The sequence below is a fragment of the Penicillium angulare genome, assembly GCF_028827245.1.
Source record: "Penicillium angulare strain IBT 27051 chromosome Unknown utg000003l_segment0_segment0, whole genome shotgun sequence".
NCBI lineage: Eukaryota > Fungi > Ascomycota > Eurotiomycetes > Eurotiales > Aspergillaceae > Penicillium > Penicillium angulare.
In genome coordinates, this window is record NW_026623162.1 from 2,067,615 (window position 1) to 2,085,230 (window position 17,616).

Sequence of the window (17,616 nt, forward strand, 5' to 3'; positions counted from 1 at the left end):
TATTTGTTGCGGAGGCTCGTTATTGCCGAGCAAGGTAAATGACTCAAGACACCTAGGTACTAGCAGAAACAGACTTAAGAGGAACAACACTACACAACATACATCATGGCATCCCGTAAGTTGCACGCACATAAAACACAAAAGATCCTAAGACATGAAAAAGGTAAAAAACGCCAAGTATATATATTTACCAATTATCATCCCATTCATCCTTGCCCTTAGCATTTGACGCTGGGGCACTCTCCGTATGCTCTAGTCCAGACGGAGCGGTAGATGTCTCAGCACCAGCCGTGGTAGAGTTAGCCAATGAAGAACCTGACCCAGGCATCTTCCGCATAGCTGCTGTGCCAACAACGTCAGATCGAGAACCTCCCCGTCGATGACCTTTCTGCTCTGCACCAAGGGAGGAGAGGTCGTCCCAGAAATCTCGGCGTTCGGGATCAACACGGCCTTGAGAGGCTTGACCGGCTGGTCTACCGTCTTCTCCTTCAACGAAACGGTTGAATTGATCTGCTGCACCGCGGGCACCAGCTTGTAGGTTCTGGCCCCAGTTAGCGGCCTGTACACGGGCCTGAGCCGCAAATTCGGACTCGGCAAGCTGTGTCTGTTAGCTGAGGACATAAATGATTAAAGATGGGAGCAGATACGTACCTGCTTCGCGGTCGGTTGAACATATGAGTCGTGCACTGTCTTCGCGCTCTTGCCCACAGCAGATGCAAACCATCCGAATCCCTTCGTAATGGAAGCCATAGGATCCTTCTGGAAATCCTCTGCAGCGTTTCCACCAAACCCACCGAATCCTCCAAACGGCGACGACCGGCGATCCCCAGCAGAGGATGTCGAAGGCGGCAATCCACCCCCAAACCCAGTAAACTTCCCACCTTGCGAAGGAGGCAGATTATCAGCGCGAGTCGCATTATCATTACCCAGCTTGGCAAAGTATGCCTCATTCTGCTCCTTCTTCGTCGGCGCACCACCACCACCACCACCAGCTCTCAGACTACTCGTCCTCGACATCCCACCCGTGGTAGCAGGGGACCCTGTCCTGCCTGGTGCAACACCGCCCGTCCCAACACTCATCGGTGTGCTAGACCGTGACGCAGTAGCATTATTGTTCTTCTTCTCTTGTCCCAGGACATATTCTTTGCCTTCAACCTTGCAGGATAGTCGCTCTTTCCACTCCTCGCCTGCGTCGCCTTCGTATCGCTCTTTAATGGTTGAGTCCTCGAATGTTCGGCCCTCGGACACGGTTACCTCGTGTGCGTCATAGAAGGATTTCCAGGGCTCGTTACCGCCTAGTTCCATGCGTTGGATCTCAGCGTGTTTGAAGGCGTCCATTGTGATTGAGCGGACGAAGGAGATGTGCACGCCGAGACCGCGGTGCGTGCCAGCGCAGTTGAGGCAGATGAAAGTTCCGAACTTAGGGGACGCCTAACATACAGATCGCATTAGCAATGATAATTGATATGATTGACGTGTCCATATCTGCCTTTGTGCCCACAACGTTCGCCCGCAGTACGGGTGTTTATTCTGATCCAGCAGGGCGGGGTGGGTGGCGCAGACGAGAAAAGGGATCAAGATCGTAAAATAGGGAGTAAAGGAGTTGTACGCACCCATTGAGGTGATGGCGCACCGCAATCGCAGCATCTTTCATTGCCATTTGTCTTGGAGATTTGGAGGAGCTGTTCCGAGTCGGCGGTTAGTTAGACTATCCAGAGTTGTGGCTGTTGCTCCGCTGTAAGGAGGGGGGAAAGCGGCAGCATTAGACGGCGTCGGAAACAAACACACCTTTGTCCTTGTTTCTGGATCGACCTCCCACATGCGCGACATGGTGGGTATAATACTTTATAAAAATCGAAGCTTGGCAAATCGAAGAGGAGGTGAAGGAGTGGGTGGACGTCAAGGCGAACTCGGCACAGCAAGTTGTTCGGAGCGTTTTCTGTTTTTGGTGCCTGAATTGCCCCCTATTTTTCTAATTTCGCGCTCCACCAGGATGGCGCTATAATGGATAGTTTCTGATAAGCGGGACTTGGATAACTGAGACACAATGGTGAAATGATGAAGAGGCGTTGGAGAGGGCGGTGTTTTTGATAACATGGACGATGGGATCGGCAAGGGTCGCCCCAACATGAGCGTCATCGCCAAGGGCTCCGAAGCTTCAAGACAAATTGTTCATAGTGATTTAATGGCATTAACAGCTCTACGCGATAATATTCAAAAGGAAATCCCAATCAGATCGTCATCAGTTAGTTAAATGGGTGCTAAGATACAGTACAGAAGGCAAAGGTCGTTAAGGATGGAGGCATCAGCAAGGATTGCTCTCCAGCATGGACGTATTTTCCATGACATCCATAAAAAAAAAGAAAGGTCATCATCACACCCTCGTCTCCACAAACTTCACCTCCCGAGACCGCTTGTCGAGATAGCTAAGATAAATCCATAGTAGACCTGAGCTTTGAGGGCAAAGTAAAACAAGGAAATAGGAAAACACCCCAAGGAAGAGTTCATGATCATATTCATATGATGTCTTCAAGTTCCTCCTCTTCCAAATACCCTTCAAGCTAATCAGCAACTATTTGCGGTCGGAAAAAACAGCTTCGTTTGTTTGAATCTAGGCGTCAGCGGGAGTCTCCGCGGGAGCGGTGTTCTCCTCAGCTGGGGCCTTGGTCTCCTCCTCATACTTGTCAGCGGCCTCGTTGACATCATCATCCTCCTTGCCGGGGCTGTCAATGGCGACCTTGACGGCAATGGTACGGCCATCGATCTCCTTTCCGTTCATCTCGCTAACAGCCTTGGCCTGGAGCTCCTCAGTGGCGAGGCTGACGAAACCGAAACCGCGGGTCTTGCGGCGCTCATTACGGGCCTGGAGCTTCTTGATCATGAAACGGGGAATGGGGCGCAAAGCAACCTTAGCCGAGACAGGGTTGTATTCGACGAAGATCTCCTTGAGCTGTAGGGGGAAAAACAGTTAGCTTTCTGGGTCCTAATTCTGACAAGATATACTCCTTCAACATTTGATACGCACCTTGTCCTCAGTGAGATCATAGGGCAGGTTGGCAACCATAACCTTAGTCTTGGAAGGAATGCCGTCCTCGGGGGGACCACGCTGCTTCTGGGGGCGGGCGCGCTGCTTGTTCTGCTGCTTGTCCTCGGTGGAAGCAGTCTCGTTCTCGTTGGTGGTATCAGCCAGAGGAGTCTGCTCGGTAGCAGCAGCCTCAGTGGTCTCTTGACCCTCTTGAGCCTATTGAGCCTTCAGTCAGCATTTTCTTGTATAATATTGCAGCCCATATAAATCAGTCGAAGGGGGAAAGAAAGACATACACCACGACCACGACCAGCACGGCCACCGCGGCCACGAGCGCGACCACGGCCGCGGCCCCGACCACCAGTGCGCTTACGACCCTCGGTACCGCTAGCACCCTCGCCACCACTACCAGCACCCTCCTTAGCCTCAGCAGGCTCGGGCTTGCGAGCAAGCTGAACAGACACCTTACGCGACAGAATCTCCTTGCCAGAGAGCTTTTCGATGGCGGCAGTGGCTTCGTGGGCAGTAGCGAGATCCACGAAAGCGTAACCAACGGGACGGTTAGTGCGGGGGTTCACCGGGATCGAGGTACTCTCGCTGAGATTCGAGATTAGCGTGATGATTTCAGGATGGTATGCGTCATTCGAGGGATGCCACATGACCTTGGCAGGCTAAGAGGACTCCATCATCTCGAGCATCGATTTAACTTACATGGTGTATTCTTTGAAAAACTCCTTAAGCTCCTCCTCAGTGGTCGCGTATGCGAGGTTTCCAATGTACAGGCGGCGGCCCTCATCGGCACTGGCAGCAGCGGCATCAGTTGCCTGGGTAGCTGCAGGCGCAGTGCCGTTGGTGGTGGAAGCATCGTTCAGAGTGGCGGCAGCCACGCTTTCAGTAAGGGCATCGACGGCAGACATATTGACGATATTGACACAAGGAATGGGGAGAGGTCTTGAGGTAAAAAAAAAGAGCTAGGGAGCTGTGTCAAACAAACAAGAGGGGTGTTGTTTGTTGATTGGCCGGGTGATTGATGGAGGACTTGACGAGGAGGAAGGAGCAGGGTAGCTTGGTGCCCTAGATACCGTTTGAGGGGGGAAGAGGGGGGGAAGAAGAGATTGATAATGGGAAGCAGTTAAGTTGACTCTTGGACGAGGAAAGAGAGAAGGGAGAGAGAGTTGTCGTTGCTTGGGAGGAAAGGAGGAGGCGGTGTGCGCTAGCCGTTCTGGGGGGGGGGGGGGGGAGAGAGACAGTCTGCTGATGGGCAGGATAGTAGGCTATGGAGGAGGAGGGGCCTAGACTACCAACTATTTAGGCGGGGGGTCTCGCCTAGAATTCCCTAGCTTTCCCGCTTAAAGCGTAAACTAGGGGCGGTGCCTACCCAAACCCAAATTCTGCCGCCAACTTTGGCTCTTGCTGTTTCTGCCTTGATGTCATATGAGCTGAGAGCAACCTCCACTTCAATTCGGTCAGTTGCTATCATCTTCGATTATCGTCTCCAAAGAATCCTACGATCAGAAAACATCGGCTACAATTACTATTATTCATACCATTCTACAGCTTGTATTCCCTCAATTAATCCATTCGTGAATTAACGCCGCTTTTCGAAAATCAACCCAATGGCACTTTTAGCTCTAGTCTGGCGCCTTAACCAGATCCCTGTGAGGATCGATCTTCCACATCACTCGGCTCCACTTTGCCTCCAATGGGTCTCCACGTTCCCAACCTTGGAAATCAAACCACGTTAAACTACGGTGTGCAAATTATAACCAGGTAAATTTCTCCATAGTATCAATTTCATGGAGCTGCTGTAACGGAAAAATTATTCTATTCAGTACATACAATGTTCATAAAAAGCAAACACGATCTGATACCTGCCTGCTCCGTACTCCGTGCATGTACATGAACCCAATGACCTGCAGCCTGCAAATAAGTCAAAATCAAACTTGCCCCTCCATGTACTCTTAACGCTACCCCTCTTCCCCGGCACCACACCGCCACGACTCAATGCTTGTGATGTCTCAACCCTGCCGTTTCAATTAAATTTGCAGGTCCTAGGTGAAATATCCATTTTGAATCAGCTCATCAAGCTCCTCGTCAGTCATGTCGTCGGAAACCCCAATTGGAGGTTTGTGGAACCCGTCAATCCACTTGTGTACCGGGATGTATGATCCATAAACGTCAAGCCGAACTGGAACCCTAGCAGTCGGGATTTCCCTCTTTGTTGGTGGATTCCGGGTCGGAGTCACAAAGGAGTCACTCGTCGGGTATGAATTTGTCTCTGGCTTCACCGGTGTTGTCTTGGCCCAGGCATCGTTTAACCCAGTTTTGGAATTGGTGGAACGTATTGTAGTCTCTGAGTTCGGAACAGGCGTACTGCAGTTAGAAGAATCGGTGATGCAAATCGGATCTCCTGCATGTCCCGTATGATCCATGATTCCACCGTGAGAGGACCGCCATTTTGCGATGAGAATCTTTCCGCGTTCTGAAACTGACTTGGCTTCATGCCAAACCTGAGGTACCTCAAGGGATACATCGAGAGATGCGAGAAAAACAGCATCAAGAGCATCACGGACGTCATTGATGCTGCAGTCCCGTTCCTCTGCGAAAGTTTCGATGGGGAACACCTCGTCAATTTTGGCCCTCATAGCCTGAAAAAATTCGTCTGTGAAGGTGTCATTCTGGAACCCGGGTACTTGCTGGTTGGGCAAACAAGCGGTAGCTTGGTGTTTCTTGTTTGCTCTTTCAATTGACCTATCTAAATAATCACTGGAAGCTGCCACTCGCTTCCGATCTGTTGATTGCGAACACATTGTTGGAGATCTCGTCTTCGTTGCTTTGAATCTATGTTCAACGGTCAGGGTCTTTCCATATTGGAAGCGTTGTTGGTGCGACATGGGATTATTTCAAGTTCATACTGAGGCCAAGGCTTTGTAAGAGATGAGGTGAATATTTTCCGTGCTTTGGTCCAGCTGTGGCTTCTTGGGCAAGGCTTTTCAGATAGCTCTCACTCATTACATAAGGTTCACGGGCATGAGACATGTACTTGAGTCGTGTTGTAGTTGTAAGATACGTTATCATCTAGCAATCGACTAGGTGAGAGAGTAGGAAAAGTTACAGAGAACAGATGCAAAGAGGTCGTACTAATTAGAAGTTATCTTGATACTTAATTTACAAAGGGAGTTGAATATAAAACAGTTGAATTCTCTTCGTTTTCCTCCAAAGAATGGCGTCTATTGCCTGCACCTCTGATCTGTATGTAACAAGCCATCGGAAGCCACGTTTCGCACATCTTTACTGAGAGCCAATTTTATTGTTGCCTGTCCTTACGGGACGCTAGCATCATAACTTGATCATGATCATGACCAAGGATACAGGTAAGGGGAAAACTTTCTTCATAGTCCATAGAGCTATGATATTAAGATGGCTACTATAAAAACCAAAATATAAGCCTTACAGTCCTGTAAGTACACATCAACCTTGGATTTATGGGCACATATAGATGGGAACTTCAAGTTTGGGACGTGAGGCCCGAGTCATAGAGTACCACCCCTAAAAACTTGATGTAGTATACTCTCTACTATATGAATCATGACCATGATATAAACCTTAGAAATCTGCTGAACTTTTTCTTTGCAACGAATGAGATACATGCATAACTGGGCCCACTACTAGTAGGTTAGCCCATACCCAGGTAGTAAACAAACACATTGAAATAAAATAGGTAAACCGGAGCATTGGCTTTGTTTTTGACTATCTTCGGGCGGCATCGTGCCTTTTCCATAATTAAATGCGACGGTGATAAGGTAAAATCAGACAAAATCGATGTTTCAAGCGGGTGGGCACTGCTAGAGGATTAAGCAAAGGGTTTAAGGGGCTAAAGCTCCCAGGTCCACTTCCATAGATCTTATCGCGTCCTTCCAAGAGTTGATATTTTGTTGCCACCCAAATCACGCATGGAATTGCTTTCATGACCAACTTACGCTAATCGGTGGAAGATTTCGTTCGTTATCATGATCGCCATTTGATCGTCTGCCATGACCAGGTTTGAGGGCCACGTACCTGCGAGGATCGTCAGTCAATATAGCCTTGCACGGACTCCCTTACTCCACAACTCGTCACTATGCGAAAACAAGATTCGAGCTGCTGACTCATCGGCCAGCCATTGACGGATGTTCGTTCCAGACTAGGCGATGAGAAAACCTTCATCTGTGTGCTTTTTTTCTTTCTATTGTTAGGTCAATGGATTACGGGGATATTGGGCTATTTGACTTGTTTAGTACATCTGGTTGTGTTGTCAAATTAACCCCTTCCATTCTCCACAGCCTTACCTATTACACCCCTGGAGGAGTCCTGGAGATACGCCCAAGTCTCCATGGATCGCATTGAGCCCGCCGCGGATGACAATGCCCGGGGAAGCCCCCCGGAGGGCCAGTCTACCCAGTCTGCCCAGACAGCTCCAGCAAGACCAGTCTTGTCGACTTTGCAAACTCCGGGGCGACCTCGGGCTCCCTCTGCGAGATCACGTCGCCCGAGTATCCGTCTGTCGCGTTTCCCCTCACACTCATCCGTAGAGGACGAAAACAATCAAATCTCACACCCGGATGCCGCCCAGTTCGGCAATTCTCTGCAACGCCAGGTCTCCGTTCGATCACCCGTCGCTGAAGAAGATGAATCGCCGCATGGCCGACGACGGAGTAGCTCCGAGCCCCGACCTGGACGCTGGTCGTCTGCTCCTGCGGACACTTTGCCGCGGGTGGCAACACCCATGCGCATGATGCCTGTCAACGAGGAATCATCTCGCCAAAGCCCGCTGCTGACCCCCCAGGCATCTACTGCCCAGCAGTCCGAGCAACATACCCCAGAGGGACTGGTGGAGCCTGCTCCGACCCTACAACCACCACATCGTAGTATGCTACGAAGGACCAGCCAAGCCGCCCTGAGACCATTTACACGCAACCGCGCATCTACTGTTACAGGCGCTCCGCCGCAGGTTGGTGATACGCAGGAACCACGTATTAACGAATATGGTTCTCATGTCGTTGATGTATTGGACGTCATTGGTAAGTTGTCTGACAAGTACCCCCGGTGGCAGTTGAATTGTTTGCTTACTTTTATATAATATCAGACCCGGAAGTTTCTGCCCTTTCAACTCTTACCAATGTTCAGAATTCACTTTTCGTGCCGAATCTGGGTGGCTGGATCAATCGTCAACCAACATACACGATCACACGAGCACCTCATACCTCCGATGAAGAAACGAGCACCACAACAGATGAAGGCGAGGGATCGGACGATGCCAAGAAGACCCGGGAACGGCCAACCCTGGAATCACTGCGACCGTTCTCTAGTATGTCTTCGGTGCTAGCAGGACCTCGCTATGCTGTCCTGCCGGAAAATCATGAACTGGATGGATGGACGAAGGAGGACTTTGCTGAATTAAACGACCATGTCCGACACATGCTCCACTCCCGTCGGTCAAAATTCAAGCGTTCTATGAAGGGATTTGGACAGTATATTCGAAAGCGTGAGTTGTCCAACCCGAAATGTTTATTATCATAAACTCTAACAAGTACTCTCTTACAGCTCTTGGGTTCCTCGTGACCCTCTATGCGACCCTAATTACACTTTTTGGTTTAGCTTGGGTACTTTTCTTAATTGGTTGGATTAATGTTGCCGGTCGGCAGTCATATCTTATTAACATCATTGACAACATCCTGGTGGGCCTGTTCGCCATCATGGGTGACGGTCTTGCTCCTTTCCGAGCTGTCGACACATACCATATGATATTCATCGCGCGCTATACTCACAAAACTTGGAAAATCCGCAATAAGCGGAAGCTCCCTGATCTAAAGGATAAGAACGATCTTCCCGCCCGGCCAGAAGAAGACGTCGATATCGAGCTTGGCGACAAGCCCAAAGAAGAGGATGAATTTACCGTCCTCAATCCCGCGGAGCAGCTCAAACTGCAGCATCACCAAACCAAGTTTGCCAATTCTCATACTTTCTATAAACCCCATGAAACCATGACCCATCATGCTTTCCCGATGCGCATGCTTGTTGCTATCGTGTGCATTCTCGACTGCCATTCCCTGCTCCAGATGGCCCTTGGCGCCTGTACCTGGAGCATGGAACCTCCGAAGTACCGTCCATTTGCCTTGACCACCGTTATCCTGTGTTGCTCCATTACTTGCAACATCACCGGCGGTATCTTGATTATGATCGGTGATCGAATGTCGCGTAAGAAAGAGATTGTGGAGCGTCTCTTCCGACAGGAACTTACCGAGGAAGCCATGCGGAAGATGGAGAAGCGAAAAACTAAAGAAGAGCGTCGCAGCTTGCAGCTTAATCGTCCCGAGCTTTTCCTGGGCACTTAGCTACACCCATGCTTGCGTATATACTCTATTACTTCTTCACGACCGTCATGAACCAATACCGCGGGTATGGAATTCGCTACATGAGATACTTATACATTTTCCCCCACTGTACAGTCTATAATTGTTTGTCATCCGACCTTGTTCTTGTTTTGGGTCAGCAAAGCTATATACAGAAGCCTGGAGTTGTGATTGGATATTTTATACTGCGCCATTTGATCTGCTGTGCTTTAATAGTTGTGTCGCTTCATATGATTCCCCCATTTGGTCTGAGTCTGTATCAATGGACGATCGAATATCTCTTCGCTATAATTTGAACTTAATTTTTATTTTGACCTTCAACCTTATCGCAAATTAGACCACTCTTGATGCCTCCTTATTTTACCATATATTCCTACCACCCTTAACAGCCTCAAAGAGAATAGTCGCTTGAATGAATGAAATGAACTTGAAGCCCTCAATAGCTAACAATACAAGCAATTGACACAAGTACTCTGCCTAACAACTCAAATAAAAACAGCGAGCTCCAAATAAAAACCTACTCTAAAAGAAGAAAACCCTCTGATCACCGGAACTCACTAGTCGGCCTCGATCCCAGTCCACTCTTCTCATACGCCATATCAATCATCTTCATCTGATCCCATGAATCCTCCCCCTCAACCCAATACTGCGTAGCTCGCCCCTTCACCCGATTCACAAACTCCTCAAGCTGATACCGATAAGACATCCACCAATCCTCACCCGGAAGCTCTGCAAACTCACCCCCAGCCTCCTTATAACTATAAGCCTTATACGACTTAGACTCCGTCCAGCTTTTCACTGGTCTCCGATACCTCTTATCCCGAATAACAAAAGTATCCTGAACATCAATTCGATGCCAAATAAAAGAATGTATAAACCCATGCAACGTGACAATCCGAGTACAACCCTTCTCCTGCGTTTCCAGAATCGCCTTATCATCAACAATTACTTCTCTATGCGTAACACGAGCCTCAGATGGCTTCCACAGCACAGATCCTCGCATCGTAGTACTCGCTTCAGCGATACCACCATTCGGAAATCGGAATTTCGCCTTGAAATCCGTATCGCACTGGTCGTGGATCCCGTCACCGAATGTACCCGGTTCGCAAGAAAGACACTCAACAGGATTATCGTTGAAGATCATCCGAGTGATGCCAAAATTGTATGTTCCGAGCATCATCATGCTACCGCCGGAGAGCTTGTAGTTGAATGCTATGTTTTCTTTATCTAGCATTAACCATGGGATCATTGAATCGGTGTGGACATGCACGACATCTGAGGAAGTGATGAAAGATAAGAATTTGTGAATTGAAGGATGAAATCGGTTATGAAATGCTTCGAGGAGAGTCGGGGCATTTGGGGCTTTGAGTTCGGGGAGGTTGAAGAGGATTGAAGCTTCGGTTGCGTTAGAGGCTGATGGTTTTTCGAGGAGAACGTGTTTTCCAGCGCGAATGGAGCGGACTGCCCATTCAAAATGGAGGCTGTTAGGGAGAGGAATAAAAATTGCGTCGATGTTGGGATCTTCGAGGATTTCTGTAGTTGTTATATAGTTTAGCTCGGTTCTCTGCATAAGGATGGATGAGGAAGGTCTAACGCACCATCGTAGGATGTGCGAACATCGGGAATGTTGTGCTTTTTGGCAAATTCAGAGGCACGGGTATAGTCTCTTGCTGCTATTGCTTGTACTATTACCTCTGGATGAGATAGAGCGGGCGTAATCAATGCGAGAGGTCTAAAGGCAGGGTTAGTGAGGTGGTGCGATTACCGAAGCCTTCGGTGCAGCTTACGCTATTTGGGCCGCGCCCAAGATTCCAAAACGAATAGCACCGCTTTGCTTTTCTGCTTTTGGAGGGCCGAAAGCCGTGAATATTCTCATGATTGTAGATGCCATTGAAGTTGCTTGGTTCTTCTTTACTCGGAAGCTGTATCTATGGATTCAATTCTTGGATCGAGACGCATATATATACATTTCTCGAATCATTGACATTACATCGCTAATTTTTCAATCCTTTCTCGAAAGGTTACTCGTGAATAGCGTGCTTTCTTTCATTGTCCAATTTCTATACATTCTAGTGGATATTATAGATACGATGGACGTTATAGACGAGAGAACCAATCAGGAGCAGGAGATCCGCAGATTAGTCGGGCCGCAGTTATAACACTATGCCTAGTTTGGTTCAGCGCCGGGTGAATAGAGCCCCGATACGGAGAGACGTTCCTTAGGGCGACGGGGAGAGAGGAGCAGTTCGTGCGAATAAAAATTGTTTATTCGGTCAAAATGTCGGTCAAAATTTGGAGGATCGAAATATACCCAATGTCAAGATTTAATGCTATTAAGCTTAATTGGCAATGTTGCTTCATGTTACACACGGTGTGGTTCCTAAGGATCGATATTAGGTACTCAAGACTTGCATGTTTTACAGGGCAATGTTTTATTGTACTGGTGAGTTTAAATAGACATTAATTAAATTATAGACATTGAAATAATTAGGTATGTAAGGAATGAAGGATAGACGAGGATACGGAAGTATTTGCAAACCTCGGGATTTACATACACGCACATGACCACCAATTGGCTCTGTCACAATGCCAGCGTTTTCAGCTGTTCTAAAACATTTGAACTCAAGTGCCCAGGTAAGCCTTGACGACTATCAGGCTCTGTCCCAAATCGAGGATTATGAGGCTGGCTGGGGGCTTTGTGGGTTGCTGAAAACATTATCGGGGTCAATATCAGCCTTAATCCGCTCTAGCCTGGGTAAGTTGGCACCCCAGTAGGCTTGCGGGCCATTTTGAAGCAGCGGGTCGACATAGCCAGCATATGCCTCATAAGGGGCGCTGGTGTTCGCCAATACGTTCAGTTGGTCAAGGAACTTGATCATAGTCGGTGTGACACGCCCAAGAAGGTTGATGGAATATGTCTGGAGCCAGATCAAAACATCTCTGTGGGGATAGGAGGTGGCATCGGCAGGGATCTCATTGATGAAACCGCCCTCGAAGTCAAACACAAGGAGCCAGAGAAGGGTGCCTTTGTTCGCTGTTTCAACATATTCGAAGAATTGGTCTATCGACGTATCCGACATCAAGTCCTGTGGTGTCCATGCAGTCGATTTGGCATAGAAGTTGGACGGGATTCCTCCTGATAATTTAAGGGCTATCTCCTCGCCCCATTCGGCTACCAGACCGAGAAAGTCTTCGAAAACAATGGCAGTGCCGTTAGCACCAGGGAATTGACTTGCCATGTCTAATGCGTCATATTCTGCCTTTGTTCCAAAGTATGTACCGGAGATGATCATGGTATCTTGGAGTACCCAGAGGGTAGATGCTAGCTTCCACGTGAGATCTGGGTTCGAGACATATGCCTGCCATTGCTTATATAGCGCGGCTTGAGATTTCGCATCGCCGATACTAATAGAGAACTCGTATTGCACTGCAGTACCCGGTGCGGGCTCTGTGCGCACAACGAACTCGGTCACGATACCAAAACCAGAGCCTGCGCCTCGGATGGCCCAGAAAACATCGGAATTCTCACTTTCAGAAGCACGAACTATGGTTCCGTTTGCGAGCACTACTTCTACCTCGAGAGTATGATCAAGGGCCATTCCGAATTGGCGCGAAAGTGGACCTAGGCCACCGATGGTAAAGTGCCCGCCAGCCCCGATCTGTGGAGAGGTTCCATGGGCCATGGCACGTTTACCCGCGTTGTACAAACGGGTAGTTATATCTTCAAGGAGCGTTCCAGGCCCAATTGTCGCATGCCACGTGGTGTAGTTCATTGAAAATTGTTGGAAATTCTTCATATCGACGACAATTGCTCCGTCCGTTCCGCCGAGTCCTGAAAATCGCAGCATGAATGTTAGTTACTCGTGGTTTCGTGATTGCGCGTTTTCGGAGAAGAAGTACCATAATTGCCGTAGCTGTGACCGCCACTCTTAGCTTGGACAGGATATCCGTTGTCAGCCGCGCATTTGACGATTGCAGCGACTTGATCTGTCGATGTCGGAAAGGTCACGGCAGCAGGCGTGACCGGAATGTTCAAATTATAGCGATTAACGTCCACCTCCTGGTAAAGTAGCGCATCGGGGAAAGCCACACTGCCGCCATCGGTTACGGCGTTGCGGAGACACGTCTTGTAGGCCGCGTTCTGGCCGAAGACGATGGGAGCTGCCGCTAGCGCGACGAGAAGGCCTCGAAGGTAGGCCATGTTGTCTTGATGTTGAGGCAAGGGGTTTAGAATACGAGGGCGACTGCGGTGGTCATCACCTGAGTTATAAGGGGCGCGAAAGAGCCTGATGGAATTGTCGGGTTCGCAGGAATCGCGTAAAGATCATCCACCTGCCCCACTGCGGCTGTAGATGCGGGTCCATAAGCCGGACGGGGATCTGAGGAACCCAATCTTGCCAAGCGTTTCTTGTGTCGAGACTGGATGATGGCGGTTATCGAACAAGGTGAATGCCCACGTGAATATGAAGGGGGCATAGATTGGGATCTCCTGATATCGAACATGAAAGTCATTAAAACTCTTTCAACAAATTCCTGCTGTACGGGGTGCGATAGCCACAGTTCCCGGAAATCATGACATGGAAGGGATCGCTGTTCGGGTTGCCTAAAATGACTCGGAGGCCCCGGGGGCATGGGGGTAAGCAAGCCCTGGAGACGTGTTGACATATCTCGAGGTCTCCAGATGACCTAGCTTGGAGACATCCATGGAACTGACCCTTCTCAGATTCCCGATATTTGGCTCGTCATTGCTGAGACATTATCCAGGCAACAGAACGACATGATGAGGCGAATTTCAAATTTGAAATGCCGAACAATCCTATGATTCCTTCACAGTCTGTATCTGCTCCCTATTCTTGACATAATATAATTGCTTTTTCCATGGCTTATCTGCACGCAAGCCATGTGCACTGGTCAGCCGGTCTCCAGGCGCGCCCTTCGCGTTAAATAGCAAGCAACACACCATTGAGGGGGTGTAAATAACATATGTGATAATATGGAGACAGAGTACTCCGTAAAGGAGTTGAGAACAACGCGGAACTCTAGGGCAACCGCTCGTATACCCGCTCTCGAAAAGTGCCTCAGATATTGGCATACGACGCCAACAAACAGCACACCTGGCACACTCGTTGCTCTAGACATAATCCTCTGAATGTGCACGTTCAACAAGATACCTACAGAGAAAAATACGTCTATTGTGCGCCTGTGTTGCACATGTCTTGGGATCACGGGTACATCGGGATCGGGACATGGTTTGAAGGTTTTCTCAGACGGTGTTTACATTATACACATTCATGTATATATGGAATTTCTATGCAAGCCATAAGTAGCTTTAGGGTATTGAAGAGTTGAAATCACGGTGATGTTTTCAAGGTTCCCGCCACAGACATATATCAATGTTCATCATCATAACTTCAAGTTCAAGCCCTGGAGTTCCAGCTTCAACTTGAAGTTGTCTCTTGATGGATGTTTTAGTTATTCTAAGGCAACTTAATATCAAATCTAGAGTTTTCAAAAGGCAATATTTGTCAGCCTTACCCTGTTATCAATACAGTAAATACTTAGAAGTTTTATCTCTACATGCGCTGCGTGTTGGGGCGGTTGTTGGGCGACATTACCTACATATTATGACACTTCAACAGTACTGTGAGACATTACCTACTACCCTATCATGCTACATATTTATATATAACTGCCAGCCCGAGGAACTACTTGTAATTCTTACGGCAAGATCCCCGTAGTAGATATATGTGGCTCCCGTGACCATGTGGGCATGATCATACATATTTTAGAAGTATAATTAACCATTGAGATTGGAACCCTTTGAACCCAATAGGCCTGGTCAAGTGACACCGACCTTCTCCAAAACAGATACGCACAGAATGACTACACCACAGAATCCACTAGGGATTCATTATATCTAAATCAGACAATTAAATTCTCGACCAACATATCATACTAGTCGTGGAGACAGCCGGGCGAGACTTAAACGAAGTGATCGTAATATACGCATGGAATTGAATAATATTTGGGATAGGAACAAATCTATCTGTGTAGTTAATCACGAGCTACATAGTAAGTGTAATGTTTCTAAGGCGCCTTTCAAGTTCTGGGGCCCTGTTGTGACCAGCCCGAAAGACCCTACCCAGCAAGGGGCACTCCAGCCACCGGAGCCTCACCCCAACACCGCAAGCGATGTCCCTCATATCCCTCGAATCTAAGAAAATCAATTTTCCTTGTAGACCAGAATTCTGAATGTTGACTCAAACAAGGCAGGTTTAATGAACAGCAAAAGTGTAGCAATTTTAAATGGTGCAAGTAATTATCAAAATCTCCAACACTGGAAGAGATCTACGTATCAAGGGTACTGGCAATCCATTCCTCCATTATGACTAGGGGATGTTTCCTCGGTAAGCCCCTGTAGATCCCACCGGTCGCCCATCGTAACGCAGAATATGAGTCCACAGGCTCAATAGGAAGGAAAGTGGAGAGCCATAGAATATACGTGCCGTTCTGCCCTGGTTGATGGCACCCTGCGATGGGGCGTCTAGGGCTCTTGATTCCGAGTGAGATCAGATCTGATCCACTGCGATGAATGTCGTCTTGAGATCAATCAAGTTATTGAGTTGCTTAGTGTTAGTATGTAGAGGAGAAGTAGTTGCGCTTGCGTATTATTGAATTGAAGTTCTCGGGGTTAGTATGTGTTGTTGGTTGATGAACGGATTGTCTACTGAGAAAAAGACGATAACCAAGTGTAGATAAATAATTTTACTATATGGAGGTAGAAGAACCAGTGTTGCGACACCAAGATAATTGATAAGATCTTGTTCGAAAAGAAGGTTACATAGACTACGTAGATCTCTAAGGAAGTAAGATTAGGTGGTGATACATACCTCCATTCAACAAGGGCTACAGCGGAGACGTACAGCGCCTGAACTAATCACTTCAATCAGCAATTATTGATGGGTATTATGATCTTCATTGTCATTGCAAGATCTCTAATTACATGAGTTGTTTGTTTCGTCAACCGATATCTTTCACTTGTAGTGAACGGGACATTCAAACCTAGCTGGGCTTGTAGGGTGACTCTCATGGATGCCATCGCCGTCATGGAATGTAGGGCTCGTGCAATTTAGCACCAAGGGGAGCGCATTAGAGTTGATGACAAGATTCCAAAGGGAAGACTCACCAATGGAGGAGCTTGAAGACGCCCAATTCAGGGTTCTCGAGGTCCACACCCTTGCTTGAGGCATTCCAGTCACAAAAATGAACCGATTGTTTTTGATGCTAAAATGTAAACTGGATGACCAACACAAGACCCAAACAGTCGAATCTTTGAAGATAAAAGGCGTCTGTTCAATTGTTCAATCTATTATTCTTACCACACACTTCTCTTGCATTCTCTCTCTACCTTTCTTCCAAAATTTCCAAAAACCCTATCTACTCCTTTTAAAAGACTATCATCTTTAATTCTTTATCATTCAAAATGCAGTTCTCCATCAGCGCCGTTGTTCTCGCTTTCGCCAGCATGGCCACTGCCCTCCCCACTGAGGCCTCCAACAACGGTCTCCAGTCTCAGGAGCCCGGCCACGTCCGCTGGCCTGTCCCCGGCGGCATGTCCGTCAAGGAGGCCCAGTCTAAGTGTGGTGACCAGGCTCAGCTCTCTTGCTGCAACGTCGCCACCTACGCCGGTGACACCACTGATGTCAACGCTGGCATCGGTGGTGGTCTCCTCTCCAACCTGATCGGTTCTGGATCCGGTGCCAAGGGTGCTGGTATCTTCGACCAGTGCTCCAAGCTGGATGTGCAGAGTATGTTTCACTCCCCTATCTTAACTATCATCACTTTACTAATGATTTCCAGTCCCCATCCTCATCGCTGTCCCCATCCAGGATGTACTCAACCAGCGCTGCAAGCAGAACGTGGCCTGCTGTGCCAACTCTCCCTCAACTGCCGTAAGTCATCATTTCTAGTACATTTTCTCAGTTCATAAATCTAACTCGACTCACAGAGCAACGATCTCGTTGGCGCTGGTCTTCCTTGCGTTGCCCTTGGCTCCATCCTCTAAGCTTCTCGCTTCTCGATTCGGGTTTTTCTGGGGTTGAAAGTTGGAGGAGTCCTGCTGTATACCTTCATCTGTTATTTCTTCTTGCTTGTTAGAGATTTAATTACTCTTGATTCTGCGTCATGGATGTAATAATA

At 48.2% G+C, this 17,616-nt stretch overlaps 7 protein-coding genes across 7 annotated transcripts; 2 read left to right on the plus strand and 5 right to left on the minus strand.

Annotated features, from left to right (window-relative positions):
- Window positions 1-187: 187 nt before the first annotated feature.
- On the minus strand, window positions 188-1,830 carry N7478_002937 (GTPase-activating protein GCS1; the record flags this gene model as incomplete). The annotated part of the gene is made up of 4 exons (XM_056919151.1): window positions 188-598; window positions 652-1,431; window positions 1,614-1,682; window positions 1,789-1,830. 4 exons carry the CDS (start codon window positions 1,828-1,830, stop codon window positions 188-190), a joined length of 1,302 nt encoding a protein of 433 aa, XP_056782309.1.
- A 781-nt stretch (window positions 1,831-2,611) lies between these two features.
- Window positions 2,612-3,942, minus strand: N7478_002938 (uncharacterized protein; the record flags this gene model as incomplete). The annotated part of the gene is made up of 4 exons (XM_056919152.1): window positions 2,612-2,950; window positions 3,026-3,241; window positions 3,322-3,622; window positions 3,737-3,942. 4 exons carry the CDS (start codon window positions 3,940-3,942, stop codon window positions 2,612-2,614), a joined length of 1,062 nt encoding a protein of 353 aa, XP_056782310.1.
- Window positions 3,943-5,076: 1,134 nt separating this feature from the next.
- On the minus strand, window positions 5,077-5,835 carry N7478_002939 (uncharacterized protein; the record flags this gene model as incomplete). Its single annotated transcript, XM_056919153.1, has 1 exon — window positions 5,077-5,835. One exon carries the CDS (start codon window positions 5,833-5,835, stop codon window positions 5,077-5,079), a length of 759 nt encoding a protein of 252 aa, XP_056782311.1.
- A 1,562-nt stretch (window positions 5,836-7,397) lies between these two features.
- N7478_002940 (DUF2985 domain-containing protein) lies at window positions 7,398-9,399 on the plus strand (the record flags this gene model as incomplete). The annotated part of the gene is made up of 3 exons (XM_056919154.1): window positions 7,398-8,085; window positions 8,151-8,549; window positions 8,609-9,399. The coding sequence occupies 3 exons, from the start codon at window positions 7,398-7,400 to the stop codon at window positions 9,397-9,399; spliced, it is 1,878 nt and encodes a 625-aa protein (XP_056782312.1).
- A 562-nt stretch (window positions 9,400-9,961) lies between these two features.
- On the minus strand, window positions 9,962-11,308 carry N7478_002941 (Gfo/Idh/MocA family protein; the record flags this gene model as incomplete). Its single annotated transcript, XM_056919155.1, has 3 exons — window positions 9,962-10,950; window positions 11,016-11,149; window positions 11,205-11,308. 3 exons carry the CDS (start codon window positions 11,306-11,308, stop codon window positions 9,962-9,964), a joined length of 1,227 nt encoding a protein of 408 aa, XP_056782313.1.
- Window positions 11,309-12,092: 784 nt separating this feature from the next.
- Window positions 12,093-13,618, minus strand: N7478_002942 (FAD-binding oxidoreductase; the record flags this gene model as incomplete). Its single annotated transcript, XM_056919156.1, has 2 exons — window positions 12,093-13,249; window positions 13,318-13,618. The coding sequence occupies 2 exons, from the start codon at window positions 13,616-13,618 to the stop codon at window positions 12,093-12,095; spliced, it is 1,458 nt and encodes a 485-aa protein (XP_056782314.1).
- Window positions 13,619-16,900: 3,282 nt separating this feature from the next.
- Window positions 16,901-17,482, plus strand: N7478_002943 (hydrophobin family protein; the record flags this gene model as incomplete). Its single annotated transcript, XM_056919157.1, has 3 exons — window positions 16,901-17,225; window positions 17,278-17,369; window positions 17,426-17,482. 3 exons carry the CDS (start codon window positions 16,901-16,903, stop codon window positions 17,480-17,482), a joined length of 474 nt encoding a protein of 157 aa, XP_056782315.1.
- Between the last annotated feature and the right edge of the window lie 134 nt (window positions 17,483-17,616).